The sequence below is a fragment of the Limanda limanda genome, chromosome 6 (genome assembly GCF_963576545.1).
Source record: "Limanda limanda chromosome 6, fLimLim1.1, whole genome shotgun sequence".
NCBI lineage: Eukaryota > Metazoa > Chordata > Actinopteri > Pleuronectiformes > Pleuronectidae > Limanda > Limanda limanda.
Window position 1 is genome coordinate 14,672,669 of NC_083641.1, and position 16,386 is coordinate 14,689,054.

General features: G+C 39.3%; 1 protein-coding gene across 1 annotated transcript; it reads right to left on the bottom strand.

The window, feature by feature from the left end:
• Positions 1–4,478: 4,478 nt before the first annotated feature.
• LOC133003567 (acetylcholinesterase-like) lies at positions 4,479–14,308 on the bottom strand. The gene is made up of 10 exons (XM_061073344.1): positions 14,255–14,308; positions 12,673–12,981; positions 11,656–11,890; positions 11,412–11,544; positions 10,775–10,926; positions 9,640–9,826; positions 8,920–9,230; positions 6,259–6,468; positions 6,005–6,162; positions 4,479–5,462 (listed from the first exon to the last, which is right to left on the bottom strand). The coding sequence occupies exons 2-10, from the start codon at positions 12,971–12,973 to the stop codon at positions 5,365–5,367; spliced, it is 1,785 nt and encodes a 594-aa protein (XP_060929327.1). The 5' UTR covers positions 12,974–12,981; positions 14,255–14,308; the 3' UTR covers positions 4,479–5,364.
• Between the last annotated feature and the right edge of the window lie 2,078 nt (positions 14,309–16,386).

The window sequence follows — 16,386 nt, forward strand, 5'->3', positions numbered from 1 at the left end:
GTACAAGATGTTTTCACTTGTGTGTTTCATCTAAATTGTATGAATTGTTGTTTTCTTTACCCTAGAGTGGACCTTTTATATTTAAATACTTTATATTTACATTGGGAGCGGGTCCTCACTACGGAGGCCGCCATGTTTTTTTTTACAGTAGCCCAGACTGGACAAACTAAACACCTTTTAGTTTCTCTGACAAATGAAGGCCACCACAGGTTCTTTCATGGAAACTCGCCCCACTTTCCTGTCTCGTGAAACAAATGTTAGTCCCTCACATCGAGTCATAGCAATTCTTTTGACAGTGTGTTCAGCCTTGAAAAAGACCAGGGGTTGGTAATAGTAATTTCACATGACACTCAGTGGGAGGTGTTCCCTTGATTAATGAAGCTGTCGCTGTCATGTGCATTAATCACAGCTCGCCCCGTGACATCTGTCTCAAAGTGTCATGTCTGAGAACCAAACTGTGGCGCTGACACAAGTCAAAACAACCAACCTTGTGTGAGGCAGCTGTTTATCATTCACAGTCCTGATGAGCTGTGAACACATCGAATCAAAAACCCTCAAACAACACAGGATGTACGAGTGGCTTGAGTCATTCAGTAGAGTGTGAACAGAGAGCCTCACTTAATTAGGAAAAAACTGATGATGATGTTTTAAATGCTATATATAACCAGTGGTGGGAAGTAACGAAGTAGAAATACTTTGTTACTGTACTTAAGTAGATTTTTCACATATCTGTACTTTACTTGAGTATTTATTTTCCTGACGATTTTTTACTTTTACTCGCTACATTTGAGCACAAATATCTGTACTTTGTACTACTTACATTCTCAAAACTGGCTCGTTACTTGAGCAGCGGAGGTTGGCGGAACGTGCACCTTTACGCACGGCACACCTCTCTCCCGCTCTCTCGCTCCTGCAGTCTTTATTATTACGGCCCAAGCACTGACAGGCACTGACAGACGTGAGGCCCTATTGAAATTGTAGGGATTATTGTTCAGGCAAATTAATTGGCGTTTTGAGGGCTTTTATTTGGTGACTTTACATGCAAGTGGTTAACTTGTCTTAAAGAAAATAGCGGAAGTAGTTGGCCTTGTCTGCTTAGTCTTACACGTCCACGTAAACAAAACAAACAGATTTAAAACAAGTCAAGATGGAAAAACAAACAACACAACCAATTATATAAACAAACGCAAAAACAACTTTCACCTGTGTTTCATATTCATGCACACAATTCAGGTTTTTTAATGGACCTCGACCAAATGGAACCCTGGGTAATGAGGCCCAGTTTTCCATCACTATAATGCCAATATAATTTTTGCAAAGATATCGTATATCTATATATTGCTGATTCCAATCCCTAGTCGCCCTTTGTGCTGACTCAACACAACTAGGAAGCTGTTGAGTCTTTATATATGTATTGTAGAAACTGGCTAATGTGTTCAACTCCATGCAGGGTTGTGTCTTCACTTTGCCGTCCCTACAGGCTTACATGTAGATGCGTCGACAAGCTGGTGGGCAGATATACAGGCAGTTACAAAATACAGCTAATAGACACAAAAGGTTAGTGTTGAAGTGCCGTCAAGCAAGACACTGATAATTTATAAACTTCAAAATAAAGTCACCAAAATACTGTAACCAAATTTGCACCTTAAGATTTTCAATTGGATGTATTTTGTATATGTAATTTAGCATTCAAAAAAACCCAAAAACATTGGTCTTCAGTTATTTATTTCCTTGTTCAGTCTGAAATTTGGCAGACTGTGTCCAGTGTTTTTTTCTTCTCTGTACTAGCACTGTTCAGGCTGTTAACAAAAGAGAAACTATCTTATTTTGTGTGCCTAGTTTCTCTTTGCTGAGTTATCATAAGGGGCATTGTGTAATACTCCTGCTACTGATGAAAGGTCCATGTTTAGTTATATTTAGACTTTTTGAGTGGATATACTTTGGTCTATTAGTGTTCTTAGGTAGACTCAAGAGGCACTTGTTTATTCTGTTGTGTTGATTCTTTGTTGGCTGTAGAAGTTCAGATGCACTTGTCCAATACTATTTTAAGCTCAGCATCTCGGGTTCAAAATTTGTAAAATTATACATTATATATATAGTGTTGTTATAATTTTTCAGTCAGTTGAAATAAATCCTGAAGAGAACAATTTTGGGTTGTTTTGTGTCTGTATAGGACTACTATAAAAGCACCTAACATTTTTAATTTTGGTACTTGTACTTTTACTTTTGATACTTAAGTACATTTCAACACCAGATACTTTTTGATACTTAAGTACATTTAATATGAGCGACTCTAAGACTTTTACTCAAGTCATTTTCTGACGGGTGACTTTTACTTTTACCGGAGTCACTTTCAAGTAAGATATCTGTACTTTTACTCAAGTATGGCTTTCAAGTACTTTATACACCACTGTATATAACTAATGTCAACATATGGTCAGTGCCAGAATAACACTGATTAACAAACTACGTAAGGTAGGTTGACTGTATACTTTTGTTTTTTAGCCATGCTAGCGGCGTGTCAGTCACACTTCCTGTTTAAAACAATAACCGATTGGTTCGAAATGTCTCATACAACAATAAAACTGGTAAAAATTTATATTTGTCCAATTAAAAAGCCAAATATGGTGAACATGGTATTATACTCATTAAACATGGTCATATCAGCATCGTCACTGAAGCAACCATTCTCCATGTTCTGAGTGTGTTTTCAACTATATGTCTGTTCGTTGGTTTAGTTATTTATCAGCAGAATTGCGCAAAAAACAAGGTGGAGAAATGTGGGTGGAGATGTGGATAAAGGGGCATATTTTGGAATTTCTTTATCACTTTTTTTAATTATCTTTTAGAACAAAAAATCATTAACGTTATCAGATCTCTCCCTAACAACTAGATGCAGTCAAGTCACTGTTTAAAAAAAATACAGTTGGTCAACACAGCAGACCAAAGTGCAGAACGGAATTTCAAAGATTATTAAATTATATAAATTAAATTATAAAAAATAAATAGAAAATATCATATACAGGTAATCAAGTGTAAAATCGTTAGGCCTTGCCAGATGTATGTATTCGACTGAGTGCCATTCAATTTGTATTTATTTATTCAAATAATATCTAACCTGAGCACACTTCTTCTGTCCTTCACTGGATTATTTTTATGTCTTATCTCAACAAAAATGCAGCAGAAAGAAAATTGTCTTTATTAAATATGCTGCTCGCAGTTTAACTACATTACTTTCATTCATTTCTTTTACCATTGACAGACAGAAGCTTCAAGCTACAACAGTCTCTTCAAAAGGTCAAGTAGTTAAGAGCATTCTGAATTTACCGTGCAAGACAAGTACGTTTTATTTAGATGGTGCAGGTCTAGACAGATTTATGGAGCAGGTCTAGACTGACTTATAGACCATGTCTAGACTGGCTTGTGTAACAGGTCTACACTGACTTATGGACCAGGTCTAGACTGACTTATGGAGCAGGTCTAGACTCAGAGAGATACAATAGTTTCCACAACAAGCACTTGGTCACAATAAACTGCAGTTAATCTGAAGCAAACAAAGGCTCAGTGTAGGCTGCCATCTGCCTCGCCCTGCCTCTTGTTGAGAAGGAGGGAGCCGAAGGAAAGAAAACCTGGTCCAATGCACGTTCCTCCGAATGAAGGTATAGTAACGGTAATAGAAGTATGAGTTTGTGTATGGGAGTGTGTGCGTTTGTTAGTAATGAATAGCTTGACATTTATCAAGTTCATCTTCAACTGGAAAGAAGAAAAATAAATCTACATTGATGCATTTCTCAGGGTTTTTAAATAGCTGTTCATTTCTCTCCAGCTCTTCTCTCTCAGTCGCTTGTTTCAAATCATCGCCATGACCTTTGCAAGGCGACAGTGTTTATTATCTCATTACTGTCTTCAGAGTCAGAATAGCAATAAGTATGCTCAACTGTTAAACACGTATGATGACAAGAATAAATATCATTCAGTGAGTGCTAATGGGAGCTGTGAGTGCCATTGACACTGCAAATAAGTGTGTGTGTGTGTGTGTGTGTGTGTGTGTGTGTGTGTGTGTGTGTGTGTGTGTGTGTGTGTGTGTGTGTGTGTGTGTGTGTGTGTATGTGTGTGTGTGACTAGTGTGACTGTCACAAGACACTGGCCACATATCTTAGACAATGTCTGTTTATAAAAAGTCCAACTAAAAATGTATGCACCCTCAGTAACACAATATTTCTAGCACTGATTTTCTCTTGTTTTTGGTTTAGATTTTGTTTTTGTCTAAACAAAAATACTGAAACACTAAAATATGCTGCTATCCTTGAAATAATGAATCCTAATACAACACAGAGGGAGTAAGATCAAGATAGTTTGTCTTTAAAGAAGAATGTTTGTCAATTTCTATCAGATATCAAATTTAAAATCACAATATAGGAAAATAACCTACTTGGTTGAAATAATACACCAGAGTAAATAAATGGTATATCCAGATCTTGAATGATCAATACATGGCCTTTAATGATCAGTGCAATAAAACATACTGATCCAGAGCATCCCTGATTGTGTCACATTGACGTTCCATTAACACAATGCACATGATTGGAAGAAAGACATGAACAAGCAAGAAAAAATAAGGCAGATGAAGATTAGGCCTTGACAATTAAATTCCAATCTAAGAAAAAACTCACTTGTCAACATTGTCTTAGATTGAGTTTAGGGTTCAAGCTAAACTATTCCTTAAACTAAACCGCACAATCCAATCAGTAGTGGAAAGTAATACTTAAATACCATAGGTGAGTATTTTTTAGTTTAGGTTTGACATATTTGTACTTAATGAAAATATGGGTTTATTACAGAATAATATTCCCAACAGTTTGAACTAATTGGTAAAAATTATCCCACCACAAGCAACTGCAACATTGAAACCCCTCTTATTTATTAGTGCATTAAGGGCGGCTGTGATTCTTGGGGTTAAAAGCAGTCGCCCTCTAACTAAAAGGTTGGCGGCTCGCTTCCAGTCTTCCCCATCTGCATGCCGAAGTGTCCTTGAGCCAGATACTGAACCCCGAATTCCCCCTAATAAAATGAGTCTGTGTCTGAATGGTTGGATGGCCAAAAAAACCTGTACTGTAAAGCGCTTTGAGTGGTCATCAAGAATAGAAGAGCACTATGTAAGTGCAGACCATTTATATAAATATAGACCATTTAATAATGTTCAATGATGAAGAAAAATATCAATACAATCTAATTATTTTGGACAAATAATGCACTAATCAAATAAACGTTTTACAACAGTAGTCGAGACCATGTTTTGTTCATCCCTTTTTATGGACCATTTTTAATATTCATTAAACTTTATGAAAGAGAGTTCTCTTCCCTCTAGAAAACCAGTAAAGCAGTAACCAGTAAAATGAGAAGGAATCTGTAATTACAGCAGACCATAATCCCATTTGCATGTAGACAAGACTGGAGATCATCTGTGGAGAGAGAAGAAGATACAGAGTATTTAGTCATCTCAATTGACTCTAACAGGATTTTACCATCATACACAAAGTTGAATGTATACACGTGTGTGTTTATGTGTGTTTTTTTTCCTCCTCAAACTACTATACAACCAAACATTCACCAGTACAACAGAGCGTTTACAAAGTGTGGCGATCAAAATCCACGACACCTACGCATCTCGGGCCCTGCGCACTCTGTGGACTGGAAATTGAGGCCACACAGTTGACATTGCTTTGTATGTAACTATAAATGCTCTGGCTGTGTGTGTAATGAGCTCAGTGGAGGAGAGTATGAGTGTTATTCAGCCTGGGATCAGTGACCAGTGAAGTGATGACTGACCCTCCTCTCCTCCCACTCAGACCTCCAGAGCTGTAGGGAAGCGGAGGGGCAGCGAGCCTCGACACACACTTCCTCTAAGCAATGCCTCCTACAACAGAAAGCTATCCGGTGAGTGTGTGTGTGTGTGTGTGTGTGTGTGTGTGTAGGACAAAGAGAGGGTTTGTTTGTGCCTAACCTGAGACCCTCTGTAGACTAGGTATTAATTTGTTCCACAGCTGGCACTCTTGAGGCTTCATCGTTGTCCTGTGTTCTGGATAGTTGTAGTTCAGAGTCACATAGCCCTGCTGCTGAGGGGTGAACGTGGGCCAGTTAGCTCCATCAATCCCTGGTTCCCTGACAAAAGAGACAGGCCGATCAGCACAGTTCAGCTGTGTCATGAGGGGCCTCACACAGTTGGAGCCACCGATCAGACTATCAGATTATGCGTACCCTGTTCGGGCAAAGTTGGCCCAGTGTTTCATAATCTTCTTAGTCATGTTCACTTCATTCTTCGTGTAACCCAGGGACGCATTCAGAGGCATTCCAAAGACAAATTCAATCTCGTAGCCATGCATCACGCCCATCCACGCCGGCCAAGGGTTGACGGACGACTGGTGGTCAAACAAATACAGGGAGGTCTTGCCACCATGTTGTGAGTACCTGGAAAACAAATGGACAATATTGTTGCCCTGCTATACTGGAATATAAAACAGCTGCTCTATGTGCTGGAACAATAACAACAACTGAAAATGAAAAGTATCGGAGGGACAAAACATCATTTGCACATGCTTTATAAATCCCAATTTGGCAATGTCAAATTGTTAACGCTGTGATGATGTAATTTCAAAGTGACAGCTGTGACTTGATGAGACATTTGTATGAAAACCAAGCAAGAGTAGAATAATAAGTCCTGCATCGGAGTCTCCAGACTTTATAAAGAGCTGCTGACTCATTACTGCCCTTGACCAGGGCATTGCACCGGAGTGATTATAGTTTTGTTATTTATGTAACTTTCTGTTTTCTTATTTATTTTTTTCAATTCAGCAGCTTTTATTGTTTCGAATGTGTAGCTTTTTTTCTGTTTTATTAACTGCAATAAATTAAATTTTGGTGTTTAAGATATATATAGGGGATATTTCTCAAGGGCGATATTTAATGGTTTTTCTGTTAATGGTATGACAACTTGCCAATTTTATCAGATTTGTACTTATGAATGAAAAAATTGTCAGCATACCTTTATGTAGAATTAATTGTAGAAACTGGCAATAATTTTATATTTTTCCATGTCAACTGTATATTGGTTGAAGTGCTTCCATCATACTTTCCTGGATTAACCTTTTAACTTCAAACAAATTGAGCAACTGAGACTGAGTTAATTAACTAATAAAGCCTTAATGCTAATGCTATGACTCTCATGCCTGCTACTATGAGCAACTGGCTGAAGGTCCTCACAGGAAATCCCCAGGAGCTCCCACACCAGCGAGAGGAGTCAAACTAGCCTGAATGTCAATAATGTATGTTCCCCACCAGACAAATTATCTAATAAAGCTGAACATTTGAAGTTAACCCTTTGAGTCATACATACATCAAAAATGATGTTCATTACAAAGTCACCAGTATAGGGGCGAACCCATAGCTGAACCAGACAGATCATTTACTGCTTGACCCGACTAAAGCCGCCACTTACTTTTCTTTAACACACTTATTTTACAACAAGACTAAATCAAATTTTGTAGATATGTAAAATCTAAATTTATTTGATCTGAATGAAATTATACTTTCATTTATTACTGTCACACACATGCTGCCACTGGATACCATCATCAGAGTGCACAATGTTGGTTTCTATAGTTACGCAGATAATACACAACTGTAGATCACTGCTGAGCAGAATGATGATAATGCACTGTGCTCCATCACTAAATTTCTTTCAGCAATAAATACATGGATGAGAAATAATTTCCCAAAGACAAAACAGTCTTCCTCAAAATTGACAAAAGAAACGATGGAAAATAATCTGGGTCAGATAACTCCTTGGATTAAATCAGACGTGTCAAGTTTCAAGGCCCAAACCTCGTTTTTACACCTTAGAAACTTAGCATGGGTTCAGCCAATTTATAAATCTGACAAATGCTGAAAAGCTGATCCATGCCTTCATTCCCACCTGACTGAATTACTGTAATGCACTTTTTACAGGCCTCTCAAAGAAAACAATAGAGGGACTCCAGGTCATTCCGAACTCTGCTGCTTAGTTGTTAACCAGAATCAAGAGGAGAGAGAAAACATTAGTCCAGTTTTGGCTGCTCTGCACTGACTGTCTGTCACAAACAAGATTTACTTTAAGGTTATCCTCTTCACATACACGGCTCTGAATGGGTGAGGACCAAGTTATATGTTCCCTCCAGAACACTGAGATCATCTGCAGCAAGTCTAGAGGTTCCCGACAACAGTAGAAAGAAAGTAGACACAGCTTTTGTAAGCTATGATCCAAAGTTGTGGAACAGACTGGCGTCTTTAAGAGAAAACTTGTCTTTGCCAAGGCTTTAACTAGATCTTGCACTTGCCACACTCCTCCGCTCTTATATATATATTTTTTATCAATTTCTTTATTTTCTATTCTTTAAATTTAATTACTCACTACTGTGAAGAACGTCTTACTGCTGTTTTGACTGTGCACTTAGCTGTTACAACATCAATGTCTTCCACCTCCTGTTGACCTTTATTTGTGCAACTGTGTGCTGGATTTGATTCCTCTTTTTGTAACAGTGATGCCAGACGGTCCTGTCTGCTCTCTGTTTTGTTTCCTGTTCATCACATTGTATAAAAAACTTTCTTTTTAACTTCTCGTGGTTGCACTCTGAGCCATGTTGCTGGCTGTGTAACCCTCTATATTGTATGTAAAGAACGTTGAGCATTTCTTGTATGTAAGGTGCTGCGCAAATAAATGTCTTCTTATTCTTATTAAGCCCTTCACTGCCGTAAGATAAATAAAAAAGATAACTAAAACCTTCTCTGTAGATTTCTGGTATTGTAACCTCCTTGTATTTTAACTTGTAACAATTGTAGCTTCATAAACAAACCACATAATTTAAATGAGAAAACACTATTTACCTTTGAGCAAACTCAATCACTGGACAATTGAAAAGCTGGTCTCCAACCAGACTACCCAGGAAGTCCCGATTTTTCATTCCGTTATTCTCATCCGTCCAATCAGTGTACTGGAGAATGGCGGCTTCTCTCACAACCTCACTTGCGTCTGACATCGTGTTGGTCACACCCTGCAGGAACTCGTTCCTGGTGATCAGACTCTGACCAGTGAGGTTGAATCCAGGCACTCCATAGAGTAGGAAGTATGTCCCCTCGTCTTTGTTGACACCAAGTAGCAATTCTTTCTTTGGGAGTTTACCAGTTCTCAGCAGCACCTGCACAGAGAAAAAAAGATGATTTGTTGTTCGTGAAGCAAAGGAGTGTTTTTCAAATTAAGGATATTTTACAAGATGCAACCGCAGCATTTGTTTTTAGCTTTTTACTCAGTGGGCATAGATTTCATAGAGTAAAACTAGGCCACTGCTGGTTGAAATGTTTGGTTCCTTCTTCTGCAGATTACATCACATAATTATTATATCAACTCAATTCCAGTATATGTATCCATGTGTTGCAGGTTTCAAAGATTACATGAAGTAATAAACTGCTTTATTAACACCAGACAATCTAACTGTTGTATTGCCTTCACAGTTCACACCACCAAAACGACATTACTTCTAAACTGATTGACTGGTTTTATCTTCATCAGAGATAAGACAGTGAAAAGGTACAAATGCATTCGCCTACTTCAGGTTTATCTGGTAGGAAGTCCTTATCAACGATAGGAACAAAGGGCAGGCCTAAGACTGAAGCTTGTGTGAGGGCGTCGTATTGCTGTGATGTGATTTTCCCAGCGTCAGCCTGCTGCAGACAAGCTTCCAGTTCAGCTGATTTGGCCGTTGGACACCCCAGTGACTTTGCCAGCATCAATGCCCTGGATATTGACGGTGAAAGGGAGCAATATAATCACTAAAAGCAGCGATAAAGAGTAATGAGAGAAAGATGGCCAGGGGTGAGGTCTGAGAGAACAGAATACAATGAGACCAATATGTGTGTTTGGAATATGGTATGTCTCATGATTCTGGTCAAATCTATTAAAACAAAAATTGTGTTGTGTGACATGAATGTCTCAAACACATATATAATATATTATATTTTCTTGAATAATGATAATCGAAGATATTTTGCATCCCTTAAAATTCTCTCGCATTGCACCAACTCCCTTTTATCAATAGGTTATTAGTTGTTGCTTGTTTGGCAACGGAAATGAGACACAGGAAAATCTTTTGAATGAATTATTTCCGTCCTGGCAGTGTGTATAGTGTGTCCTAAGTATTCAAAGGTTGTTTGAAACAATCTCTGTCAAACATTTTAATTAGCATCCATATGTTTTGCAATGTAATGAGTGTTTTGCCATCTGTTTCTTTTTGTAGTCATGATGCATTTTTTTCTGTTCAGTCATTTTTAAACTTCAGTCATGCATTTTAAGGTGGCTATGCCAGCAACTTGTGGTCCAGTAACCATGTACAGTATCACTCTGAATGCAATGGCACTGTGCAATAACATATCTGGGGACAGACTCAAGTCAACAGGATACTCAGGGTACTCTAAATATCCATATGTAGATTCATTGAAATGTAATAGTTCACCATAAGTCAAACATGTGTCTAACCTTGACCAGCTAGTAGAGGTCAAGGGATTTCCAAAGTCAGTAGATTCATCCCCTGGGGGCCATGAATATAAGTAGTTTGTAACTTAATGCCAATCCATCGGATAACTGTTGAAACATTTCAGTTTGAGCTAAAGGCCAGGCTGACAGATCAACATATTAAGGGTCTGTATTTTTAAATCTATCTAAATTAATGAATAATATGTAAACTACCTGTTCCAGGACTCAGTCTGGCTAATTGTGGCCCAGGGTGCAGTGGGAGAGGCACTCTCCATTACGGCCCTCTGAAAAAGGGCATGGCTCCCTGGGGACAGCAGGTGAAAGCCCACAGATGCTGACCCAGCACTCTCTCCAAATAGAGTCACCTGGAAAGAACAGCACATCAAAACTCCACTTAATATTTTAAGATGGGGTAAGCTATTTAAAAACAATTCAGTTTTTGTCAAATTCTGCTTATATCTCCTCACTGCCCGCTAGATACACGGTGTATCAACTACTGTTAGCCACTGGAAATGAAAGTTAAAAGGATGAGGAGGCTGAAGAGGTCGTTCTTTTTTTGCTTGATAGGTCGGGAACATTAGTCAAATTTTGGTTTAGTAATGTGTTGAACACTTTGCTAATGTCTGTGGTGCCTGATTTAAACTTTTTGAGATCAGTATTGCCAATGTGCATTCATGAATTTGGGGGGGGGGGGGGGGGCTTCTGAAGAACCAGGGAAAGGAGGGGGGACTTTTTTCTGGTCTTGAGTTCCAACGTCAACAGTGCTTACCCCACCTTTTAATGATTTGACTAAACAATTTATAAAAATCTGATTTCTTGATTTTTATGTGAGAAGACAAATACACTTTACCTTTGAAGGGTCACCTCCAAAAGCGGCAATATTATTGGCTACCCATTGGAGGGCTAAGCGCTGGTCCAGCAGACCTGCGTTGCCGCGGATGTTATTGTTGTCAGGAAGAGAAAGGAAACCAAAAGCTCCAAGTCTGACGTTGATGATCACAAGAATGAGGAGAGATAGCCACAGCATTCAACTGAAGCTGAAGCCAACATTCATAGTAACTGTGTGTTTTACTTCAGTATTTTTAGTTTCTTACCTGTAATTCATTGACACCACAACAACATCTTCAGATTTAGTGAGGAAGCGGCCGTCATAAAGGTCCAGAGAAGACGTTCCTTGAACAAACCCGCCTCCGTAGATCCAGACAAGGACAGGAGCCAGGGGTGGCGGCTGAGGCTGGGTTTTATTGACATGTGGGGACCAGACATTTAGGTACAGACAGTCCTCATTCAGAGGAGTGTTGGGGTTCCACATCTCTGCACCTTTAAACCCTGCAAAGAAGAATCATGTTCCTATGAATCCTCACAGGTACACTGTGGGTACATTTTTAGATCTGTAATAAGTTAATGTTTAACTTCATTGTGAATCTTTATTGCAAGCAATAGTTGTGATTATGTAATAACTGAGTTGACTTGTATAACCCTTAATGTCAACGAGCTCTCAGAGGGCTCCGAAAGCCATAAACATGATCAGGCTGATCTCTTTTTAGTTTTTCCTTTGAAATGGTACTACTGTCCTGAGCTGAAATGGTTCAACGTCGGTGCCTCCTGTCCATGTGCGTGCTGTAATCTATTATTGGAGTATTATTTCTGTGTACATATGCATGGAATTGGAACAGGTGGCGGTGTCTATAAATAGCAATGTATCCATAACCCAGTGCCAATCCATGTCTTGGGTGGGGGAGAATGGCTGCAGTTGGTGCACGACTGCTTATGGGTGTGTTTAAGGCACTACTCCAAACAGTTTTAATTCTTTCCCAGGATTAATTATTGTCTGAGATATATTAATAAGCAAATCATTTTCACTACTGGTATGGATGCATATGGGGTTATATAATTGGTTCTGAGCAATGCAAATATAATTTTCTCTCACTTTTCCCTCACAAAAATAAACATGGCAGGATTTGTTCCCTTCTGCTCCTACAGCACTAAACCTGTCTAGTTTTGACCCTGTTGATGTATTGTCACACTTTGGTCATTCAGGTATAACACACCACAAAACCCATTTTTACGTTTCAACTTATGATTGCCAACCACGTAAACATGCATCCGACCTGGAAAGGTTGTATCCAGCGGCTGGTAGCAAGAATTCGGGAATGCAATAGCGTCTTTCACCACTTCCCATCTCTCTACTGGCATTGGAGCTTTGAATCGCAGTTTTCCCAGCGGTGGTTTTCCAAAAGGAATCCCAAGAAATGCTCGGACATTACCCCCGAGCACTTGAAGCAACTTCCCTCGAACTTTCCCATGACTTGTATTGATTACCAGGTCATCTTGAGTGACGGGTGATGCAGCCAGGAAATGAAGCAGCAGAAGAAGAGGGGCAAAGTGCGTGTACGGAGGGACCATCGCCATAGAAAATCCTAGGGAGGGAAAATATGTCCACACAATCACTTTGATTAGTCTTCATCTATCTTCTCTCATTCCAGAAGTCAGTCTGTTACTCGCATTTCTGGAAAAAACTTCCATTTTATCAGCTTCCGCCTTAATATTGTTAAGGGCACGAGGAAGTGCAGTGTCGAATTCGGTAAGATTTAGACTCGCAATACATTCAATATGAATAAACCTTGTGTAAACAGGCAACCAGCGATCTGTAGCAGTGGCGGGTGGGACTAATCAACTTAAGTGATGTGATGATAGCTGATTCTCCAATTGGGGGTTAGGGTTAGGGTCCAGCAGCAGCTCTTTCCCTGCCGCTTTACTGCAGGTCCCTTTTACAGTTCCAGAAAGAGAAGTTCAACCAGGATCCCCACAGGTCAAGTAAACAGCCAACTCCAAACCGGCAGGATACGAACAGACACGATTTTAAATAAAGCTTGTTTGAGCATTTTATTAAAGAATACATTTTATTACGGTCTTTAGTCTACTTTCCCACTGAGAAGTTCTATTTTCATACACTGTTTTGCATTTTTTGCAATTATTACAGCACCATGGTTGCTCGCACCTCACATCCCTTTTAACTCAATTGAACGTAATGATTCATATTTTATGTATTTCAGTGCTGTACATTCTGTATATCCTTTTTGCTGTAGCGCTTTTCTGAGCTAAAGAATATCAGTGCTTTTAGTTCGGCCTTTAGGGTGCTGTCTAAGTTCACTAGAAATATATGGAAGCAGCCATGTCTTTTATTGAGGGCAATATCTGGGTTGAAGGATCAAGGACCACGAGAGCATTCATCTATTCAGTAGTGAAAATCCCAGCATGCGTTTATCACTGTGCTTTAAAGTGAGCCGGTAGACAGGTGGGTTTACAGGATTGAGACCTCCACACCTTTAATTCAATAAAGGTCCAGAGTACAAAAAATAATTATAGCAGATGGCATATGTGTGTTTGCGTGTGCGCGCGCGCGTGTGTGTGTGTACGCGGACAGAGAGAGGGAGAAATAGAGAGAGAGAGAGAGAGTGGGGAGGTGTCACTGAAGAAACTCGTATAATCCTGGATTATTCGGAACATTAAGGCCGTCACCAGTAGCGCGCTCCAGCGCTGCAGCTCCCTGCGTAAAAGCCGCGCACAGCTGGACAGTGAAGGTGACGCGCGCACCAGACATTCACACACTCGACTTTAAAAATAAAAGATTAATTTCCTGCTGGTGTCTCTGCCAAGTTTACAACAATAAAAGCATGACTGGCGTCTTACCTTACAAGTTGACGGTTTGTGTGCGCCTGTGGGGAGCGGATGAGAACGCAAAGCGGTTAAGAAGACGAAGGTGAAGAAGGCGTGGACTCAGAAGCCCTCAGTGTCCGTCGGACAAGCCCTGTCCACCACCCACAAACACCACCGCTGCTGCTGCCATGGAGGATCTATTTCAAGTCATAATGGATCCGTCTGACCCCCAGTGCCTCTCTAGGAATCGGTTGAATTAAAAGATACAGGGATACCAGTGAAAAATGAATTTATTATTAAACTAAAAGTAAACTATCCGCTTTCAGAATCCTACTCATGTATAAATATCACGAAATTGCAATTGTAATTTTGCACACTAGTTTAATATATCATTAATTTAACCTCTTTTAAAAAGGTACTTCTGTATTATACTACAGGTAGAGGTGGAAATAGTTCAAAAGGCTTTTCTACTTTAAAAGGACGTGCGATAGATGACAGTTGAGTTCCACAGCACATAATTGTGTTCATTGGTTCACAATTGTCCCTATAGCCTTTGCTTTTTTGTGAAATATTGAATAACTGTCTCTCTGCATTATTCGAGAAAAAAATCTAAAGTTTTATTTCTGAAATAACAAGATTATTACTATTATTCTGATAAAAGTGTTTATGAGATTTTTTTGAAATCATTAAGCTGACCCATATTGGGAAACTGTAAAAATCTGAGATTTCCCATGGAAAAAGAATGAATGAAATAAAAAAATGTCATAAATGATTGTATTATATGAACACGTGTAGAGTTAAAAATGGGGTAAAATGTCAAGCTGAGCCTAAAACAAATGTATTAATCGATGGGCCAACTTAGCATCCACAGTAAAAAAATCCTCAGTAGAGTTCATATACAGTACCTCCACCAAGGCCCAACAGTTCCCTTATGAAATCACATTTTAATTCAGTGGATCTGCGCCAAACTCATAAATATCAGTCCCCTATGTCTGATTTTTTCTCCCTCAATATTCATGAATGATTCTCTGATCAATCAAGGAATATTAATTAGGAATCCTGTATCAAAATGTTAAAGAAAGTGAAAAAGAGTTCCTAGATCTGCCAACTGATCTAGATCAGCACCCGATTGAATGAGTTGTTCTCTGACCAATACTACATCCTTCCGTCAAGTTTCGTGGTAATCCTTTCAGTACTTTTTGTAGAATCTATTTTACAAACAGACAAACGGAAAGGGGTGACAATGTAAAGTCCACCAGCCTGATCTCATTCACTTGAAAAAACTGTTACGTGACATAATCCAGACCAATCCAAATTTTATTCCCTGCTAATCCATCTAACTTGTTCTCATATTGTTGTACACTTAACGACTCATGGTTCAATAACCTCCAAATGTTTTCCATTCAGTGTTACTAATTCAAATTACTGAGTTTCTACTGCTCCATAGCAACACACATGTACGATGCTTAACCTGAAAATAAATCTAATTTTACAGTTACTCTGAGGTGAATCCAGGTTTGGTAATCCTTCTCCTGTGACATCCGTGTAAACAGAAGTTGATGTTGCATGATGACAGAGTCTCGTCCCCCCTGGTTATACCACTTCCTGTTCCTGCCCCTCTTTTCTTTCTCACACTACTGTGTGCGTACTCTATCTGTGGCTTTTTTTCGTCCTCTTTGCTTTCCTGTTCCACTAATCCCGAGGCCAAAGCTGGAGAGAAAAGTAAACTTCTCTTTGGAATTTTTAAGGCTGTGTGTGTGCCGCTCCGTGTTTATGTGTGTGTGTGTGTGTGCGTGCGTGCGTGTTAAGTGACTTTGTAGCCTGTGTGTATTTGTTTACATGTGAGGAATTTCCCATTAGGTGTGTGTGTGCATGCTTGTGCCTGTGTGTGTTTGTATTCATGTTATTTATAGAATGGTGATGTGTAGTTGGATTAACAATAAACAGCCTCACTGGGACTCTAATGCAGCGACGCACATACAGACGGAGGCACACAGGCTAAAATGTTCCCCGATTTTTATCACGGTGCCTGATGGACGCAGACATATGGAGCATTAATTATTGTCTGTAGCTTTGAAGTAAAGGAATATGTCTTCATCTGCTTTACCCTCTCAGACAAGAATATCAATATCCAAAAATAATAATTTGACTGAGCATCAAACTGG

Coding starts and splice junctions, on each gene's coding strand:
- LOC133003567 (XM_061073344.1), bottom strand. CDS start 12,973: ATGGCGATGGTCCCTCCGTACACGCACTTTGCCCCTCTTCTTCTGCTG. Junction 11,891..12,672: donor GCTGGATACAACCTTTCCAG/GTCGGATGCATG, acceptor TCTTCTTTGCAG/GGTTTAAAGGTGCAGAGATG. Junction 6,469..8,919: donor GTGATTGAGTTTGCTCAAAG/GTAAATAGTGTT, acceptor TTTGTTTTCCAG/GTACTCACAACATGGTGGCA.